Here is a 22,586-nt window from a genome sequence, read left to right as displayed (position 1 = left end):
TTCTGAATGTGTCTCTGCCAACTTCCAGAGACCAACTCCCAATTGCCAGAGAGGGTAATTGACACAGAAAAATGATTATAACTGTCAACATCTGAAATCAATATACTCTCTCAGCTCTGCTTCAAATTTCACATCTTTCTCAAGCCAGCACTCTACTTTTTATCCCCAAACTAATAAAACAATATTTTCTAATATTATCCTTACAGCATAAGGGTAGATGGTTGGACTAGATAGCCACTACAGGATTTTCTACCTCTAAGATTTTTTTATGCCATTATTAATGTAACATCTCCCAAACATTGGTAGAATGGACCAACAAATGCAGCAACAGCATTTTTCAAGCTGCCTTTTTTCCCCTATAAGATCAATCATTTGAGACAGTGTGGTTTAAGTGAAAGCCAAATTAGATGTATTTTTAAGTCAGTTTTCATATGTGCTAAAGTAGTTACAATAAGAAATACCAAACTATGAAAAATTCCGCTGAAAGCTTTTTTTTATGAAAATGATACAACTGAAGATGAATTTAATTAACAGATGTCACCAAGATACCAACCTCTCTTGTTCTTTATTGTTCTCTTTCTATTTGTAAATGCTTTAGGTTGGGGATCTCTCTCCAGGCTTGTCTTCTGCAAATTGTAGGATATCGAAACCTCATTGCAGAGGTTGAAAAGCTGCGCAGAGAACCATATGATTCAGATAATCCCCAACATGAAGAAATGCTTTTGAAGGTTGGTACTTGGACAGCATTTGTAACCAGTTTCAATAAATCTCTTATGATTTCCAGTCATTTTTGTGCCGACTTACTGTTAGAAAAATAATTTATATTTATTTCCCAATTTTCTTTTCCTGTGCACTTTTTCAAGGATAAGGTCCAGATTTAAATGGCTAAACCTACTAAGAAAACAGTCGAGATCATTTCTATGAGTCTTGGACACTTGGCAGAGAGCTCAGGCTGGTTAAAATGTTTTAAATGCTAATGCTGTTTGCCAAGTAGTGACCTGGGATTTTCATTTATCACTCTTGATACACATCAGAGAAGATGAAGTTGGTTTCTGCCTTAAGCAATAGCTCCCCTGGGAAATTACTAAAGATTTTAATGGTGATTATTTATTCATGCAACTAGAAAAATATTAAAAGAGGAAGTCACAATTTGTATGTGGTGTGTTTGAACTGTTGGAGAAAGACCACAGAGTACCAAATGACATTGGACAGTGTTTGAGTAGTGTATGATTTGAGAATATAATGTGAAATAATAAAATGATGATTTCAAATATTAAATTTTGTATTATAAAACATTGATTTACTAGAAGATAAAATATAACTTCTGAAAACTGCTTATCTGTAATATGTTGATTATTTCATGCAGTATTTGGGCTGCTAATTGCCTATTCTAGAATAAATGGTGCAAAGAATAGGGTAGAAGACATTTGTTTACAGACCCTAAATTTGTCTAATTAAAAAAAAAGGAGTCTCAACTTTAAAAACATTTATCTTTTTTGCAATTTTCTTTGTAGAATTCTTTGAGAATGTAGACATATACAGCTGACTTTGCTATCCCTAGTAATATATAATGATTTTGATATAGATTATTTTTTAATCAAAGATATTTTATTTTTGCAATTACATGTGATAATAATAATTTTAAATGTACATTTTCCAAAATTATAAGACCAAATCATTTCCCTCCCTTTCTTACCTCCCCACACTCAGAGATGGTAAGCAATTTGATCTGAGCCATACATGTATTGCTATGACGTAGATTATTAAACACTATTCAAGGAACTGGTGTTCAGGAACCCCACTCTTACTCTGCCATGAGAGAGTATAACAATCTCCATGTTCTCTGTTCTAGAAAACCCATTGATGCCTTTTAAGTGGGAAAACAAGGTTATTTGCATTCACAGATTTTCCTCCCTTGGAAGTAGGTCTATTCTAAGTTCTGATTTCTGCTACTAGTTCATGTTTGGCTGCAGTAGAATCCCCTAGAAGAAGGCTGTCTCTGCATCTGACACTCTTTATATGCCCAGGACAAAAGAGTGACTCTATCTCCCAAGAATGTGAGAGCCCAGTTGTCCATCCCTAAATGATCTATAATACCCCAGGCCAATCAGTATACCCCAGATTACTGAACATCCTCCATGAGGTATAAATGGTTTCACAAGTGCCATTGGGCTACTTTTAGGCAGATAAATCAAAGATTTACCTATTTTTAAGCTAAAAACCTTTCTTTTTTTTTTTCAATACATTTTTGGCTCTTATTCTGTGTCTCCATTAATTTTATTAATAAGATACAAAGGATTAATAGGATACAAAGAAAATATATAAGACATGGTTCTTGCACTCAGCAAGCTTGCAGTCTAGTTGAAGCAATAACTTGGGACTTTATACTTGTAATAAGAAGGACAGTAGAAGTTGAGGAAAGAGATAGACAAGTTTAGATTGGGGGGTTCATATAATGGACACTTTAATGGTGTGCCCTTATGAACAGTACCATTATCAAGTAAAAATGGTACTTGCCTGCAAAATTTAAGACAGCCCACAAAAGGTTAGGCTCTTGAGCCACATTTTGGCAACAGGGCATGTTTAGGATTAGGGTGAGGAATGGAATGAGCAAGGGCATAGAGATGGGAATATGGAGGAAACAGTGAAAAAACTGACTTGATAGGAAGAATTAAAAGTCAGCTCAAGGAAAGTTTTTGAAAACCTGACAAGTGGAGTTGAATCTGATATGTGGGTCAGCAGTCATCTGGATTCTTGGCTGTTTGGACTTGATAGGAGAAAAAAAAATCAATGAAAGTAATGAGTTGGGAAAAATTAATCTAAGTAAAGCAATTTACAATAATCTATCATAGTAACCTGGGCAGTAGGAAGGAGCAAAATTAATAGGGATTTTGAAGGAAGGATAGGATTTTGATCCCAAGTAGATCTAGGGAATAAAGGAGAAGGAAAAATCAAAGATGATTACAAGATTTCTAACCTATGAGACCTGCCAGTATGCTGTCATGAACAGTTTCATTGTAAAGCACAAATGGTGCTTCCCTTCAGAATTTAGGACAGCTTATAATAGACCAGACTCTCTAGTCATAAAAGCTGTCAATGGAAAATTTCAAAAGAAGAATGGCACGTATATATCATGCTTCACGTGTGATAAAATCTTCATTTAATATAATAGCTGAAATAAAAAAGGCATAGATTTAAAGCTAATAAAGATCTTGAAGGTCATTTAACCCAATCCCTCATTCTATAGTTGGGTAAATTGAGACTCAGAGAGTCTTGAACTTGACTGAGTTCATAGAGGAGGTAAGTGGCACAGCTAGCATTCAAACCCAAGTCTTCGAATTCCAAATCTAGCATTCTTTCTACAGCACATTGGATTTGTAATGGCAGGTTCAAATTCCAGAGGTTCAGATTCCAAATCACTACTATTTACCTGTGTGATCTTACATGTGTTAAGTCTCTTTGGGCTTCAACTTCCTTATTTGTAAAAAAGAATGTGGGATTTTTAAAATCCCTTTCAGTCATAAATTCTTTATTCCCCTATAATCTAACCTACATGATTTCCTTAGAGTATAAATGTCTGCACATAAACTACATAGAAAAGAAAATCTTGTATTTGGCACACTGATTCATTGGGAAAACATCATCTTAAGGTTGGTTAGGCTATTAGCACACTTAATACAATTAAGACGACAAGTTTTTTTATTAACTTCACTCCTGTTTTACTTTGCTCTCCCAATGTGGATAGTCAATTAGTTAGTTCTCTTAGTTTCTTATAGAGGAGAAATTGAGCTTACTTTTACTCGAGCATAAGTAGCTGACTATTCAGTAATTATCCACTCTGAGGATTCTTCTGAACTAAGGTTTAGTTTCTGTTTTGATGAGTGTGGAAAACTGGTGAATTGTGGAGATTATAATTAAGTGACTGAGGTCCAAAGGTATTTTCTTATACCAGCACATGAACGTTTGCCTTGAGCATGATAAAACTATTTCATTTCAAATGCTATGTAGTTCTGCCAATATGCCAGAATAATAAAATATCATATTATATGGATTTTTTGGATTATATCCTGGAATAACAGGGACAATTTGCAACTTTTTTGTTTGAATTTTCATTAGTTGAATGCCACATTTTAATTTACATAAATGTCATGTATGAGATTTTGTAGTACTTCACTAAATCAAGATACTTGTAGTAGTGTTACTTGTTTCTGTCATGTAAAGTCCATCTTTTATGTCCTCTTGAGACAAAGACTTGTGCCCTTAAAGACTACACTAGTGGAACACAAGGTCTGGATTCTCACAAATCCAGTAATGAACCAGACATCTTGTCCCTTTGTTGTCTGTCAGTCTGGTAAAAAGTAAATCTAGCTAATTTCAGAGAGGCTTCTCACCAAATTGGTTTCAGGGGGATGAATAGATCTCCATAACAAAGAACTCTCAAGGAAATCATAGAGGGTGAAGGGAGTACACATACAGATCCTTGAAGTATTCAAACTTAGTTTCTGTTTGAAATTGTACTTTAACATGAAAATGGATAATTATTTCCAAAGAGGAGGTAAGGTAGTCAGGCAGAGGGGGAGATTTGTGAAGCAGAGAAAATATTTCTTCAATCAATCAATAAATGTGTATTAAACCTGTTGTTATTCATGAGGTACTTGGATATCCAAAGGCCAAAGCAAGACAACTCCTGTTCACAAGGAGTTTATATTCCAACTGGAAAGACCACAAGGACATATTAAGTTTATACTGAATATATGAAGAGGATAACTACAAATAATACAAAATCATTAAATGGTTTGAAAGTGAGCACATTAGCACTTCAGAGATCAGAAAAGGCACTATGAAGTTTGTCTTGAAAGAATAGTCTTTGAATTAGAGGTGGGGAGGGAATGCATCCCAGCCTAGAAAACCGTTGCAAAGAAAGAGAGCTGATTTGGTTGGATCATGGAGTAAAGGAGGGAAAGAAATATCCATTGAGGTTGAGGCCAGGTTGAGAAGACCTTTAAAAGTCAAAATGAGGATTTAATCCTCTAGGCAATGGGAAATACGTGGAGTGTATTTAGTAAGGGAGAGGCTTGATAAGATATACATTTAAAGTAAACCACCTTAGGAGCAATGTATAGGATGGAATAAAGTGGGAAAAAATGAGTCAGGGAGTCAGATTAAGAAGCCATTGCAACAATCTAGTTGATAAGTGATGATGGCCTGAACTGAAATTGTAGCTCAAGTTAGAAAAAGAGGTTGGAAGTGAGAGAAGTTATATAGATAAAAATGACAAGATTTGAAAACTGATTAGATCTGGACACTTGATAAGTATTGATTGATGGATATGTAAGGTGGAGAATAATGAGACCAGGATAACACCAAGGTTATGGACCTGAAAAACTATAGAAATGGCAATGCCTTCTACAAAAATAATGAAGTTTGGAAAAGGAAAGATTTCAGGGGGAAAGCTAATGAGTTTGAGTTTGAGATAAATCCAAGACATTCAGTTTGAATTGTCCAATAAGTAACTGGTAATGCTGGCTGAATCTCAGAAGAGACCTGAGACCAGATACATAGATCAGAGAATTGTGGCCAGAGAAATAGGTAACTTCATAGGAGATGATGAGATAGTGGAGTTCTAGGTCAATGAAAGACAGCATAAAGGGCAGAATAGGGGGCCACGGATGGAACCTCAAAGAACAGCCATATTAAGGTGTGATCTAGGTGATTCATCTGCAAAGAGAAAGAGGGGGAAAGAGAGGTAAAAAAAAAAGTTGAAGAACAAGGATAGAGTAATGCTTTGAAAAGCCTCCAGTCATGTTAGTGCACAAATTTTGAAATATTAGGTAACTAAATGTGTCTGGGTCTATTGCCTTGTGAACTAATCAGATGTTAAGCATATTATATGTTGCTTGATTTCCTTGATTGGCAAATATGATTAAGATTACCAAGACCCTCAAAATAATGATAATTAATTTTTTCCATTTTTCCTTTTGAACTTTTGTGCAGTAAGTTGTAATTATTTCATTGTAGATGTGATAACATATCTTTAAATGTAAATGAAAGTGAAAAACAAATAGAAAATTAGGGACTATTTCATAAAATTATGAAGAGAAGTGTACTTAAAATGCTAGCTCCTCTTGGAGTTTTATTTTTATTAATGTAAAAAATAAGTAATTATTGTTTCCCTCTCTAAACCTTGACTATATGAGGAAGCAAGAATATCATTTGAGCATTACATTATCCTTACCTCTCTTCCCTTTATTCTTTAGTTCTCTGAACTTTCCCAAATCTCTAACAATTCTGTCAGAGAAATAAGATTCAAATCAGGTCTTTTCATTTTATTAACAACTATGCTAACAGATTTATTGTGAAAGGTTTTAGCTACTGACTAAAGAGAGATCTGAAGATTATCTGTAGGTATCAATTATCCATACTGATAAATCCCATTCCCTATTCTGCTTTCTCAGTACCATAAATAACTAAAAGTTATTCTTGTAAAGAATATAATCAACTACATACAACTCCTAGAATGTCATTTTTTTTTAAATGTCAGTAAGGAAGGTTTAAGACTGTTTTAAAAAAATCTTCTCAAAGTGTGTGTTAGATACGCTTTTCAACAAGTTATGTTGATCTCTCATCTCCAGTTATGGAAATCCTTGAAGCCTGATACTCCTCTGGAAGCTCGGATTTCTAAGCAGTGGTGTGAAATTGGTTTCCAAGGTGATGATCCTAAAACAGATTTTCGAGGGATGGGACTTCTGGGACTGTATAATTTGGAGTAAGTATCTGGATGGTCACCAATATTTAAAAGTAAAATGATGGCCCCTCTATTTTTTGAAATGTTTACTTGAGTAAATGTGAGTGGTTCAAGTGCTCAGTACAATTTTAGGTTGTTGGTTTTTTTGGAGAACACACGGGAAAACATCTAGACTTTGTTTTAATCAAACAACTGGTCATAACTTTCTTACCTTTATTCTTACGTATCCTATATATAGTTAGTTATATAATTATATATAGTTTATATATATTATAATTCATTTATACATAATGTTATATATATATGTATATTATTATATAATTCATCAGTTATATAATTCATCATAGACTCACTGAATGCTAGTGGAAGAAGAGGTCTTAGAGGTTATCTGGCCCAACTTTTTCATTTCATAGAAAAATAAAACCAGTTAGAGGTTAAATGATCTACCCAGATTCCCATAGTTAGTATTGGCAAAACTGATACTAGAACCTAAGGCTCTTGATTTCCAGACCAGAGTTCAAGTTACTCTGTAGACATGTGAGAGACTCAACCCCCAAATGTGTTTCTGAATTTTAAAATGGACTTGCCTCTCTCTCTCTTATTTTTAATGGCATCTTTTTTATCCTAAACTTTTCCCATATTGTAAGTTTGAGGGGTTTTCAATTATGGATCATATTGTAAGTTTTTTTAGTGAGAGATTAGAATATTATATTTAAAAAAACATTAAACAGAGGAGAACATAAGTGACATGAAAATATATCCTATCTTGTAATTGCCCCTTTTTTCTAGCCTTTTCAGATTCAAAAAGAAAAGTATAAACCAAACAGCATCTGAACCTTAGCATCATCTGTAAATCACACTCAGGCTGTGCTTGCACATCTGAAGCTCCATCAGACTAAACTAAAAATAATCATTTCTACTTATTAAGGTTAATTTTCCCAGAAAAAAAAATTGGAAACCTAGACATAACAACATCATTATTCATTTGGTCTTGAAATCCCTACTAAATGAGACTAGTTTCATTTTTAGCTATAGGGCTATTTCTATTCAAGCCCTTTTATAACTAGTTATGTGACCTAATCAAATTGTTTCACATCTCTGAGGCTTACCTTCTCTGTTTTACCAACTATAGAATTCATGTAATAGGGTATAAAGAGAGGTTGTGGGAATCTAATGTGAGATAATAGATCTAAAGCACAATAAAACATCAATTTCTATTGTTTGTTATTATGATTATATAGAACTAACATTAATTGCTGGGGCGCAGGAGACATCTGGCCCAAGGGACAAGGGTGGAGCCTTGGCAGACACCTAAAATTGAGATGAAAGAATTCTCTTACCCATTTTCTCATCCCACCAGGAGTCTTACCTCTGTCCCCAGACTTCACTCTATGAAAAACAAAAAAAGAACAACAACATAGATATGTAGACTGTGATCCCTTTAGAATTCAGCCATCAAGCTTCCAGGAACCTAATGAAATGAAATATGTGACATATGGGACCTCTTCTCCTCCTACATGTAAACATCAGTTGCTAAGAGACAGAAAGGTTGTTGACGTTCTATACAGCACCCCCTGGTGTTCAGATCCATCACTGCAACTCTCCCTAAGCACAAGTCAAAAAAAGCCTTCTGGTCTACTGGCCAGAGGTGGGAGAAGGGAGAAAAGGGGAAGATCTAATGCCACCTAAATGACTATTTTTTTTAGCCTGGTTCTGAGTTATAACCAGTTTTCTTTCATAATCTGACACTAATCCTTTTCTTTCATTACCTAGAAGGAAAACAATATAGTATCTGACTATAAAAAAAATTTTTTTAAGCAGGAATAGCTTTCTTTTATTTTTAAACCCTTATCTTTCATCTTAGAATCAATACTATATATTGGTTCTAAGGCAGAAGAGCAGTAAGGTCTAGGCAATGAGGGTCAAGTGACTTGCCCAGGGTCACACAGCTGGGAAGTATCTGAGGTCAGATTTGAATCCTGGACCTCCCATCTTAAAAAATTTTTTTTAATTCACTATAATTTTATTTTCAGTTTCAAATTCTCTCCCTCCTTATGCCCCCACTCCCACTGAGAAGGCAAGAAAAATAAAACCCATTACAAATATATTGAGAGAGAGAGAGAGAGAGAGAGAGAGAGAGAGAGAGAGAGAGAGAGAGAGAGTGAGAGAGAGAGAGAGAGTGAGAGAGAGAGAGAGAGTGAGAGAGAGAGAGTTGTGGAAAACAAATTCCCTCATTGTGGCTATATCTTTGAATCATGACCTCAGAACTCTGATACACTTACCTCACTCAGCAGAGGGGATTGAAATCTTTTCCAACTGGTAGAAAATGTAAAAGGTATTTTTTGCCTTTTCATTCAGCTAAATATGCATTTGAGTCATATTTCAAATAGATGCATCTCTATACAAAAGAAGTATGATATAGATCTCTGTAGTGAGAGCTATACATCTATATGTAAAATATAAAAAATTTCATTTGCTTTTCTTCTCCAATTACATAAATGTATAGCCTATAGAGCACACAAAATCAAATGTTATATGCTTTATTTTAAAAATCTATTAGGGACAGCTAGGTGGCTCAATGAATAGAGAGACATACCTAGAGACAAGAGGTTGTAGGTTCAGTCTGATCTCAGAATTTCCTACCTGTGTTACCCTGGACAAGTCACTTAATTTCAATTGCCTAGTCCTTACTTTTTTTCTGCTTTGGAACTGATACTTAGTATTGATTCTAAGACAGAAGGTAAGAGTTTAAAAAAATGTATTTATGAAAAAATTATTTTGCATATTTGAAAGTATTTTACATGTCTTTATTATTTAAATAGTGAAGTTTCAATATGTTACTTCCATCACAAAGTGTATATTTTTTAATGATTCTAGCTCTTTTCTATTTTTGTTACAAAACTTAAATATCAATATTCTATAAGAAATGTTCTCAGGATTGCTCAAAAATAAGGCTCAAAAAGAAGTTACTCAAAGCACTTCAGTCACAGCACAAAATTTGAATGTCAAATATGGATCACATGAAACCCAACCTAGTTCCCCTACCCTTGCTGTCATCTGTAAACCCAAATACAATGACTCCCCCTTTGTCTCTAATGAATAACAAATTTTATGTAACATTTTTTCAATATATTAAAGAAATTCTTAAATCTAAATGGCCTGAATAACATACTTATTTTAATACTGTGTTTAAAGTAAAATATCTTCGTCTTCCTGAAAAGCTATTCTTTAAGGAAGCTAAAGTGGGTAAAACTCTTGTGCCAACATCAGTCACTAAAATTAAAATGTTCTTAAAATGTGTGAAATACATTCACTCAACTTTTTTTTAACAACAGGTATTTTGCTGAATGGGATGTCGTAACAGCTCAACAGGTCCTCTCTGATTCCCTTCATCCAAAATACAGGTGATTCTTGAGGTCAATGATACCTGGACTTGAAGCCATTGTTTTCTCTTGAACTTTGGTCATAACTATGTTCTTGTATGGCTTATATCTTTAATTGAAGTAGTTAAGAAATGTCTCTCAAATTGAAATTGAAAATTTATCTAGAGCTGGAGAATAGTGGTGTGTGTAGGTGCCTGTGATTCCTCTACCTCCACAGAAACCACAGAAACAGCTGCAATCATGGGTGGGCTTGGGATGGGACTAAAATGAGGCAAAAATAGCATTTAAGGCATTTTCAGGTAGAGTATGGAAGTATAGATACTCTTGTAGTTTTCTGGAGCTCCTACAGTGCCTTCTGAAGGAGGGGAAGCAAATAAAATGCTCATAGTGTCCTAGTTATCATGAAAGATAGCCCAGAAGTGGACAAGGACAGTAGCAATGAGTCTGAGAAAGAGTGAATTTGTCTAAACCAAAGACCAAAGACCAAAGAGAGTAGAATGTCTGGGAGAATAGAGGGTCAATGAGTGTTGAGTTTGCTTGCTTTCTTTTTATTCAGTATTTTGATTTTCAGTTCATTTGTATTTTTTAATTTACCTTCTAAAAATTTTTCTTTTCTTGTACACATAAAGGGAGGTCACAAAAGAAGAAATAAGGTATTTTGCTTTGCATTTTTAAGTTATGTTTATCTAATTTCTAGAAATTTTATCCTCAAGACTTTTTAAGTTGTCCAATTAAAAATCTTAACAAAAAAGTAAGCAGTTCCAAACTGCTTGTTTAATTTATAATTTTCTTGAGCTTCATCTTAGCATACTTGGCAAGCTTGCTTAGGATGAAATTCAAGGGTCTGGCAGAAAGTATGTCAAAGATATTTTACACAATCTTAATTAAAAATGAAAGATAACATTTAAAATATCTCCCCCTTGAAGACTGAATATTCTACCATTCATGATCCAACTGAAAAGAATAAATTATTTCTGAGATGCATGGGAAGAAGGGGTGAAGGAGGGTGAAGAAATGGGGAATCACTCGATGGAACCCTTTACATGTATCTGCCCATTCATGGGAATTCTCTTATTCAAACCCTAGTCAAACTGAATCTGTCTTTTATTCATCAAAGGAAATACCAGTAATGTTAATGTGTCAGTAATCTTTATAAATACTATGGTGGTTATAGATACTGGTCACTGCATTTGAAAGAAGTTCTGTTGTTTTATGACCATAAAACTGCCCATTTTTTCTTGCTCCATCTCTTAAAGGAGTTGACAATTTGTGTTTGTTAAACAAAGCCAAATTACACCATAACATTTTCTCCTAAGTGCATGGATGGAGTACTTTTATTTCCTCAGTATAATACTCATTTTCATTTGAATCTGACTAATGGATCTAACTGGCCAAGGTTCGTTAAATTATATTGCATTTCACAAATAGAAAATGCCAAAGAGAATTATTTTCCTCCTCTTTTGCTCACTTTAGGAAAAACACTATAAAAATGTAGCTTTCTCCTAATCTCATGTGACCAAGATCTTGCCACATCTATAGAATTGTTTTCTAAATTGCATGTTATTGGAATATAAGAATTCTAAATCACTCAATGATAAAAACTAATTAGGGATGCGCTCTATGAGCATATGGGTGGCATTGCCAAAGGGAGTATATGACATAGAATGAAGGACTTCTTATAGATATTGGGGGGGGGGCAATACTGGAAAATCCATTATACATATTTTTTTAAACAGCCATCTTTGGGCTTTATTGTTTTGTATGTAAGCCTTTCAAAAAACAAGGCATCCTAAATCATGTCATCTAAGGCTGCTATCAGCTGTTGTATACATATATTCTGGTTAAAATCCCTTTCCTCTGACCTTCAAGTTTTAGTGAAATTTTGCAGGAGAAAGGAATGTATGGATTGTGGCAGACTGGTTGCTGGATATGACCAAAGACAAAACAGAATTCAGGTAGAACCTTATTTTAAGAGTCACTACTCTTTGCCAACAATGGGAGTAAACATATCCCATGCTGTTAACTCAACTAGTATCAGGTTCCAAACGGTAATGATTTTGAACCGGGCAACAAAAGTCTGCCCATGAAAAAACATTGCTTTGAAGGCATATGCTGCTTAATAAGAAGGCATTGTGCAAGTCTGCTATGGTGTGCTTCCGTCTCTCAGATTCTACTGTAACCTGAGGAACAGGAGTAATAGACTTATGTCCTTGAAGGTGAAATTCTCCTTCTAGCCATTGTTTGGTTTGTATCTAAATAGAATTAGAGAAATCAAAAGATATTCCTCCTGATTGGCCATCATGTTTAGCTTGCGGCATCCTTTTTTTTCTTTTTAAACCCTTAACTTCCATCTTAGAATCAATACTGTGTTCTGAGTCCAAGGCACAAGAGCAGTAAGGGCCAGGCAATGGGGATAAAGTGTCTTGTCTAGAGTCAAACAGCTAGGAAGTATCTGAGGCCAGATTTGAACTCAAGGACCCCCATGTCTCTGGTCCTATGGCTTATGGCATCTTAGAATTTTATGATGAATTTCTCAGCTTGGTAACTGATCCTTCCTTGTTTTTCTAGTGTTAACAGAACTTTAATTTGATGAGTGTGACAAGAACCACATTACTTATTTAAATCATTTTGCCACAGAGGATGTGAACCACATATAAAGATCTACATTACAAGATACTTCTCTAAATTTCAGCCAAAATGTATCTTATTTTTTATTTTACTTAGAAGAGCTTACTTTGCCCATTCTCTGTTTACGATGTAGGTACTTCTGCTCTGAAAAGGTATAGCATGTTTTGACACACATTATAAATTTATTTTAAATTGTAGTTAGCAATTCGCTCACAGGAATAGAAAGTGGATACATTAAGGTAGAATGACAAAACATTGCTTTACTCACCACTTGAAAGTGTGGTGCTGCTGGTTTGTGTTTGTAATATTTAATGCGTGGGGGGGAGCTATATTTTGTTTTATGTGTGTATTCTAAAATGCAGAATGTTGAAGAGACTCTGCTAACATTTTCCTCTGATGCCTCGTTGTGACAGAGGTGACCCCGGGTTCTCAGAGCCAGAAGAATGCAGACTGAAGCTGTTCTTACCAGAAAGGCTTTGTGATGAAGGGAAAGAGGGCTAGTTTTGGAGTAAACACACCTGGCATCAAATGCCAGCCTTGGATTTAATAACTTTACAGCTTTTGAACAAGTCCCTTTAGCCTCTCTAGGTCTATAAAACTATGGGTTTGTATTAGATGACTTCTAATGCTCCTTTCCAACTCTAATCAATGATTCTATTATTCCTGAGAGTATATCCCTAACCACTGGCTATATACATACCGTCCAAAGACCAGTCTAGTTGTGTCCAAAAAGATATCTCCAGAAGGAAAGCTAATAGGTAATGCATTATTTTGGCCAAAGCAACTCATGAAAACATGTATTAAGGCATAAAGGAGAGTTGGTTGAAGGAATAACCACAACAGTGAAATAAGAGATGTGTTGAAATACTGAATTATTTTAGGGAACAGTGCCAGCTCGTCCCTTCTCAATGTTAAGCAAAAGTTGGTCATGTTGTTTCATTCAACTACAATTCAATTCAAGTCACCAAACATTTGTCAAGGACCTACTATGTGCCTCTCATGATATTAAATGCTATGGAACAAGTTTTCATCTTCTAAGAGAATAATTTAATAGATAGAAATCAGGATTATGTTTTTATCCCATACTAGCTGTGAAATGTATCTCACTGCTGATTTCCACAGAAATTAATCATGAGCTTTAAATTGCATTCAATTCCAAATGGAAAATTAAAGATTTCATAGTTGGATTGCAGACATGACTAGAGTACTCTGGTTAATATTTTAATGTGAAGACATTGGAAAAGGTCATATGTCAATTAGAGGCAATTTAATTTTTCAGCAAATTCAGCAAAGCAGAATGGGAAAAGAAAAGGTTGGATAAAGCAATTGGGTAAGTCTGTAATTTTGTACAAAAGTTGTCAATTTATGGAATTAGAAATCAAGTGATTGTTTCTTGAGAACTTAATAATAGTTAAAAGTAGTTGAGAACAATACAGTATAAGCCATTATACTAGAGCATATAAAAGTTAAAAAGACATTCAAAACCAGGTCCTGACCCTTAGAAATTAAAAGAATTACAAAAGTCCATTTAAAGGTTTTGAAAACATTTTCAGTAGCATATTATGCTTTTCTTTTGCCTACAAAGAAATATAGAGAAAATTAATTATTTTCAAAAATCACTTTTTGAATCTGCAGAATTAAATATTAGACTGATTGTAAAAGTCATTTCAAGAGATTGTTGGGCTATTAAGACTTTCATTACAATGAATCTGGAATGGTCCTTAACTCTAAAACTATTCCTGAAGGAGAAATTCTTAGTGTTGGATAAGACTGATATAGCCCTAAGACATTTGAGGACCTTAAAGTTAGTTCCCTTTTAGTTTCAATGGACAGAGGCCAAGGAGCAAAAACACATCTTCAGTAGATATGTTGGAACAAAATCTGTTTTTTAAATACATGGTATTTGCAAAAGGAAGGATCTACCCATCTGAGAAATGTTTAAGCATTTTGCCTTTGGCGGGGGTGGGGGGGACACGGTATCCTTTTATAACGGGTTAGGCTCTAATATTTAATTTAGTAAGTAGAGTGGTTGGCTTTTTATAGGTACTCTTTTGCCATTGTGGGTATCAATATCACTGACCTGGCCTATAACCTGCTGATTAGTGGCGCTCTGAAAACCCATTTCTACAATGTTGCACCAGAAGCCCCAACTTTGTCTCACTTCCAGCAAACGTTCTGTAAGTTGACCTTTTATGCTATTTACAAATGTTGGTTGCTACTTTGTTTGAGCCTATTGCTAGAAACCGTTTGTCAGAAAAGTTAGAGTAGTTTAGGAAAACATAGGACACTAGTGCGCTATTGATGGAGTTGTGAAATGATCCAACTATTGTGGAGAGCAATTTGGAACTATATCCAATGGGCTATAAAACTGTGAATGCCCTTTGCCCCACCAATACCACTAGTAGGTCTATATCCCAACGAGATTTTTTGTTTAAAAGGAAGAGAACCAATATGTACAAAAATATTTATAGCAGCTCTTTTTGTGGTGGCAAAGAATTGGAAATTGAAGGCATGTCCATCAATAGGGGAATGACTGAACGAGTTGTGGTATATGATTGTGATGGAATACTATTGTGCTATAAGAAATGATGAGCAGGATGCTTTCAGAAAAGCCTGAAAAGATTTACATTAACTGTTGCAAAGTGAATGAGCAAAACCAAGAGAACTTTGCCCTTTATTAAAGACATTTGGAAATAAGAGTAAAAAATAGCATATTGTACAATGATAAACTGTGAATGACAGCCATTCTCAGTGATCCAAAGATCCAAGACAATTCCTAAGGACTTGGGATTTAAAAAAAAAATGTTATACTACTCTAGAGAAAGAGCTAATGGAGGCTGAATGCAAGTTAAAGCATACTATTTTTTACTTGCAGGGCAGGGGAGATGTTTTCTTTCACAACATGACTAATATGAAAACATGTTTTACATCACTACATATGTTTAACATATCAAATTGCTTGCTTTCTCAGAGAGGGAGTAAAGAGAAGAAAGGAAGGAGAGAATTTGAAACTCAAAATTTTAACAAATGAATATTAAAAATTGTTTTTACATATAATTTATTTAAAATTTTTTTTAAATAAAGCCATTTGTCAGGGGTCAGCCTCCAAATTAGGCAGTAGGCAAAAGCTATTGAATATTATGGGCCAAGGGCAAATAGCTCCCAAAGGGATTGAAATAGGAATATGAGATTTTTTTTTCCAGTTGCCTGTGGTCTTCAAACATCTTTTCTCATTCTTAAACAGGAGTTCTTAATCTATTTTCTTAACCTTGGGCCCCTTTGGGAGTCTGGTTAAAACTATGAATCCCTTCTCAGAATAATGTTTTTAAAGTAATAAATTAAAATAGGATTGCAAATAAAAGTAATTATGCTGAAATACATTAAAATGTTTTTTTTTAATAATCCAAAGGTTCTAGTTTGAGAACTTCTGTTCTAAAACACTTTTTAAAAAATATATTAGCTCCAGTTTCTGTGTTCGTACTTACCCCCTCATTCTTGGTGGGGAAAAAAATCCATCTGAATGCATCAGATCACAGAAAGCTCATGGGGTTCCATCTACTAGGCATTAGTAATCTGTCTACACTCTTTGATTTATCTGGACAAGATATCTGTGTGGTCACAGCATAACAGAATCTTAAAGTTAGAAAGGACTTCAGAAGACTCTGACTTCACCCCATATCTCAATAAAAATCTCCTTTACAAATCATTCCTAAGAAGTGACTATCTAGACTTTATTTGAAGACCTCTAGTGAGGGAAAATCGATTTCCTCTCTTAAATACCCCATTCCAATTTTAGACAATTCTAATCTAGAAGGTTAGTCTTTATTTCATCCCTAGTCTACCTTTCTGCAACTTCCACCCAGTGCTCATAATTCTGTCCATACAGGACAAGCAAAACAAGAAATCATTCTTTAGTATAACATCCTTACAAATACTTGAAGACAGGTATCATGTTCTCTGAAATTCTTTCAATTGAGACTCATATTGCATGACCTTAAAAGCATTCGCTATCCTGATTGCCTTCCTGAATGTTCTCCAATTTATCAAACTCCTTACTAAAATCTAGCATTCACACACAGCCAGAGACATGCTGGTAAATATAAAAGATTTGGTTCAAGGGTTGGGGAAGAATATGTGCATTGGAAACTTTTTTAAAAATTCATATTTTCTCTCTTAGAATCAATGCTGTGTATCAGTTCTGAGGCAGAAGAGTGGTGAGGGCTAGGCAATTGGGATTAAGTGATTTGCCCAGGATCACACAACTAGGAAGTGTCTGAACCCAGGACCTCCCATCTCCAAGCCTGGAGCTCTATCTACTGAGCTACCTACCTGCTCCAATGTGGCACATTTTAAAATTTAATGTATTATTGCAATTTTCTCCTTCACTTTCTTAACTCTAGACAACCACTAAAACAATAAATCCAACCCTAATTTGTAGCATTTGCTAATTTCCACAGAGTAAACACACACTGAAAATTTAACAGTTGGCACAAGCTGTCTCAAGTGCATCCCAGAGGTCATGGTTGAACAGAGTATAATATATGATCTGACAAAGGAAAGGACCATCTTCTCCCTGATCCAAGACTATGAACTTCTTTTAATGAAGTCCACTATTGTATGAGTTTTAGCTGACTACTGACTGACTCAATTGAGTTTTTAGTTCAGAAAAACTTCTAATCAGTCCTGCCTCCTCAGTCTTCTACTTGGGCAGCTTATTTTCTTCAACTCAAGTGACCAGGTGTAAGCCTGTAATGATCTTTGTTGAATTTCATTTGACTAGACTGTTCCAATGCTCTCAACTGTCAAACTCCTTTAGATCCTAATTCTTTCCTTCTATATGTGAGTCCTCCTTCCTAATCCCAACATCTACACCTTAATTAAACACATCATCTATGCCTTTATCAAAACCTTTGGATTTTTTTTAAGAAAAAAGTTTCACATTTACATGGCAAGAGTTTAGAGACTTTATATAATTCAATAACTATCTTAGTAAAATTAGTTTCTTTATTCAAAGATTTTTCTCTCTTGCCCAACTAATATATAAGTGGGTAATTTCATTTTTATTCATGTGTTCCATAGATATATTTTACTTGCCTCTTACCAACAAATCCTCAATTGTTATACAGCAAAGTCTTTTTTCAATCATCTCAAATTTCTGTTCTTTAGAGATTATGATATCCTTGATTCACAGCCTTATACAATTACTGGAAGACTACTGTATTAAAAAATTCCTCAGTTAATATTAATCATCAGAAGATCTTTGGGGGACAGCTAAGAGCCTCAGTGGATTGAAATCCAGGTCCAGAGTCAGGAGATCCTGGGTTCAATTCTGGCCTCAGATACTTCCTAGTTGTGTGACCCTGGGCAAGTCACTTAACCCCCATTGCCTAGCCCTTACTGCTCTTCTGCCTTAGAACCAATACACTGTATTAATTTTAAGAGAGAAAGTCTTTTTTTTAAAGATTTGTGCAACTAATTCTCATAAAGATTTCACATTGATACAAAAATAGGCAAATAGGTCAGTTCTTAGTTATGCCCTCAATCTTTTTGGTGGGCAGATGATATTAGTGCCATCTATGAACTTTCTCTAATTATTTCTTATCTTGCCCCTTTCAGATATATTAAAAATAAAACCCTCATTTCTTTCAAAGTTGTTTCACCACCAACATGGAATTCTTCTGTCTCTATTTGGTGTAGTCCAGTTATTTTTTCCATCTTCAGCTTCTTCAGTGACATTTCTACATGCTTCTTCATTTAGCACATCAGAGATTGGGATATTATTGATTGTTATTGGATTGAGATCCAATATGGTTGTTGTCAGTAATGAAAATAATTTGTTATAGCCAAGCTTATTGAACTGTTCAATTTTTCACCTGTTGTCATCCAACTTCATCTATAAATGCTCATTTGATGGTTGGTCTTAATTGGATCTCACAGTAATTTTTCTGCAGATTTGTCTTCTTCTCCTATACTCCATGTCTATAATGTTTTGAAAATGGTTGCTAAGTTGTCTAAAATCCCATTAGCCTATTGCATTTCTTAGTGCTGATGTGTTTTTCTGAAACTTTTTCTTATTGTCTTCCTTACTAAAGTGAGAAAGCTACAAGGCACAGTGGGCCTGAAATCAGAATGACCTGAATTTAAATCCAGCCCCAGAGACTTCCTAGTTGTGTGAAATTGGGCAAGTCATTAAAGTGCTGTTTGCCTCAGTTTCCTCAAATATAAAATGAGGGTAATAATAGCACCTACCTCCCAGGCTTGAGGATCAACTAAGATAATATTGATTTTTAAAACTTTGCACATTGCCTGACATATAACTGTAATATAACAGGGAAAGGGGAGAATGGGAATGGAGCCTCTGCCTTAAAGTTAGGTAGCTCAGGTATCATAACCTGAACCCCTGAGGGGTTCAGAGTAGAGAAACCCTGGTTTCTTGGCTGGCACAGCAAGTGTCCCCAAGTTCAAGGTTCAATGGGAGTCATAGAGATCTTCTTTGTGGACTGCTTGTCTCTCAAAGTCCGTGTCCACTGGCTGGGGTTTGGGAGGATCTGGGATCAGCAATTCAGGGAGAGAAAGATCACTGATTTTGAGATTCAGTCAGAGTCCAAAAAGATCTTCTGCCCAGGTACTCTCCACCAGGAGTCTGTTTCAACTGCCTGGATCAGCTTTTTCTTTTCCTCTAATGTTATAAGTTCCTTTTTGCCCATCCCGCCTTTGCTGCTTGCAGGATTCTTGCAGCTCTTCCAGGATTATTCCCAAAGTTTCCAGATTTCTCTCTCTTATAGCACTATATAAATGCTGGCTTTATTCTTTGTCTTAAAGCCTCTAAATATCAATGAATACATTGTCTTAGTTTATAGGGTCCTTTCTTTATAGAACTTCTCCACTTCTTTATCCTCAACAGATGTTGGTGCATGAACTGTAATGAGTTCATAGTGGACACCTTTTTTTGAGCTCATCTTGTATTCCAAGCATCCTGTGAAACGATGTGTGGTACAATGGAAAGAGCTATGAGTTTTGAGTCATAAGACTTGAGTTCAGATGACAACTACCCCATAAACTGCCTTTGTCTACCTATAATCCTGTCCCTGACCACCCATGTGTCTTTGGGCAAGTCACTTAATTTCCACAGAACTCAGTTGTCTTCTCCATAAAATGAGTAGATAAGATGAGGTAACCTCTAAGGCCCACCTAGATCTATGTTCCCATGATTATATATGACCTTGGACCAGTCACTTAGTCTCTTAATTTCCTCATCAATAAGATGGAAGTGATCGATCATATTTGATGGACTTTTGTTAGTACCACTACCTGCAAATCCATAGTCCTATGCTTTTGTCAGGAGACTGAATGGCACAATGCCTAGAGGTCTAACCTCAATGCCAAGAAAACCTGGGTTCAGATCCTACCTCCAACACATACTGGCTTGATCAATCACTTGACATCTCAGTGCTTTAGGCAGCTCTCTAAGACTACAACCCATTGAGTGGGTTATATTGATAGATGATATCTATATTTTCACTACATTGATTTAATCAAAGGCTCAGATTGGGGGGGGTCTTCAAAAATTTTAAGAATATAAAGAGATCCTAAAACCAAAAATTTAGGAACCACTCAAATAAAGGAAGGTGTCTTGTGGACCATTTGTGGAAGGACATAGACAAGATGGATATATAGGATAAAAAGATCTAGATGAACTGGAGTCTTCAACTTTGGAAGAACTAGCCATATGCATGAGTTTACAGCTCCATTTTCATCATAACACTGTACTTGGTGCTCCATGAATTTTTTTTAATGAAAGACCTTCAGTAAATGTGGTAATGTTTCTTTAGAGGACTTCCAGGGAACCCAGTGAATAAAACTCGTATAAATTAGATCAGCATGGAGGAATTGTTATCAGTAATGGTAGAAAGTGTGTACCCATACTGATGAATTCATGGATCTATCATATGTCATTCCAAAGCTCTCTTCTTGGTATTTTCTGTTCCAATATATGAATAAGTTCTATTCTATGAATAAAATATGTCATTGTGGTTTTATCCCCCTTCTCTGACAGCCATAACTTTGAATTTGAGGTTAATAAAGGCTGTTTTCCTGTATTCTTAACATTGTTTTCTCTCTCCCAGGCTATTTGATGCATGAATTTCATAAATTTTGGATTGAGGAGGATCCCATGGATATTATGGAGTTTAATCGTGTGCGGGAAAAATTCCGCAAGAGGATCTTAAAACAGCTGCAGAATCCAGACATGGCACTATGCCCCCACTTTGCTGCCTCAGAAGGTTTAATCAATATGTAGTCATTCACTATTACTCTACTGGAAAATACTGGAACACTGCCTCACTATTGTGTTAGCGCTCTGCTTCCGTCACAACTCTCATACTGAATGAACATGGCAATTGTATGCATGCTTTTTGGTGCAGTATTTTTTATCTATTTTGGTTATTATATGTATCAGATCACCAGATGCTATTTCTGGGGGATCTGCCATCAAGTTTGTGCTCATATTGTGGCAATTTGCAGTGTTACATCTTGACATCCAGGAATGAAGAGAGTTTTTTCTATTTTTTTAGATTATTTCCCCCCCCCCTCATAATTCAGCATTGAAGAATTGTATTTCTCTATATAGCTGTGTTTTGTATATGTGAATAATTAGCTAAATCTTGTACTGTGAACGCCTTTTAACTTATTGATTTTATTTTTGACTGCTGCTATTGGCATTTCAAGCCAAGTCCATGCTTGGGCCTCATCCCAGTGAAGTATATCACTTTAATGTAATGCAGGTAGACACATGATAAGCCAAACTCTTTTCCTTGCAAGCTTAGTTGTGCTTCATGAAAAATGTAATGAGGCTTACCAGATGCAAGCTTTTGTATAGGCTACTTGTTCAAAAGAAGGCTGAACTCCATTGTGACTTCTCCTAGTCATGATCCATGTCAAAGCCATCTAAATATCAAATTATCTTACTCCCATTACTTCATTGGCTGAGAGTCCTAAATCCATCTGTGATGCCTGAACACTAACAAAAGATGTCCCTTCCAAAGGATTTTTCCATTGCCTGACTCCTGTTGACACTTGGGCTAAGTCTACAGCCTGGTTCTGATCCATCTGGGGAACTGAGTGCTGAGTGGGATGGCTTACTGTGTGTTTCAGGAGAGAACACACACAAATATCATGTGTGGAAATTGGTGGCAAAGGAGAAACCTAAAAGATTCTCTTTTTCCAGTTTTTGCTTTAAAAGTTTGATCCTCTTTCATGGAATGTTCCTTAGAACTGAGGAAAAAAGGTTACCAGACTGGTAACAATGAAAGGAGAACAAAAGTAAAATCATTTGAAAAAACAAAACAAAACCACCAACCCCTTCCCATTTAGTTTGGAATGATGACTGTTTAATCTGTCAACTAGTGTTTACCATGGCATTTCATACCCATGGTATTTTATACCTTCTATCAATTTTAGTATTAGAAGTTTGTGTAATCACTGGCATATTAAAAATGACTTTTGAGTACTGACCAAGTAGTTGTCAGTTATGTGAATAAATGACATGTCATTCTAAAAGACAGCTTAGTGGATTTGTGTTTTGTACATTTGTTCACACACAGGATTTCTGGATATACACATGGGCCAAATGGGCGAGGGTTTGAAAGGAAGAAAACTTGGAGCCGACAATAAATCACACAGCAATTCTCAGAAATAAAATGCCTTTGTTTCAGAGACAGTTCTTTGTTCCAACCACAACTGAGGCCATGGAGTGTTTTAATGAAGGAATGGCATTCAGTCTGTTTTCCTTTCTACCTGCTACAATTATTTCACATAGGGGAGAGGGTGAA

At 35.4% G+C, this 22,586-nt stretch overlaps 1 protein-coding gene across 8 annotated transcripts in view; it reads left to right on the top strand.

Moving 5' to 3' along the window:
- Positions 1 to 22,316, top strand: part of ELMOD1 (ELMO domain containing 1) — a 69,322-nt gene extending 47,006 nt beyond the window's left edge. For 4 of the 8 annotated variants that reach the window (XM_007494886.3, XM_007494887.3, XM_056794438.1 and 1 more), the window contains 7 exons: positions 599 to 728; positions 6,633 to 6,766; positions 10,081 to 10,149; positions 10,758 to 10,781; positions 14,036 to 14,086; positions 14,800 to 14,933; positions 20,883 to 22,316. In XM_007494886.3, the coding sequence (XP_007494948.2) occupies positions 599 to 728; positions 6,633 to 6,766; positions 10,081 to 10,149; positions 10,758 to 10,781; positions 14,036 to 14,086; positions 14,800 to 14,933; positions 20,883 to 21,055 (715 nt within the window). In that variant the 3' untranslated portion in view covers positions 21,056 to 22,316. The remainder of the gene's footprint in view (positions 1 to 598; positions 729 to 6,632; positions 6,767 to 10,080; positions 10,150 to 10,757; positions 10,782 to 14,035; positions 14,087 to 14,799; positions 14,934 to 20,882) is intronic. The other 4 variants (XM_007494890.3, XM_056794439.1, XM_007494891.2 and 1 more) reach the window with 2 other exon arrangements.
- Positions 22,317 to 22,586: the final 270 nt, after the last annotated feature.

The sequence above is a fragment of the Monodelphis domestica genome, chromosome 4 (assembly GCF_027887165.1).
Source record: "Monodelphis domestica isolate mMonDom1 chromosome 4, mMonDom1.pri, whole genome shotgun sequence".
Taxonomy (NCBI): Eukaryota; Metazoa; Chordata; class Mammalia; order Didelphimorphia; family Didelphidae; genus Monodelphis; species Monodelphis domestica.
The sequence above is the reverse complement of the archived record's forward strand: the minus strand, read 5'-3'. Positions and strand labels throughout refer to the sequence as shown.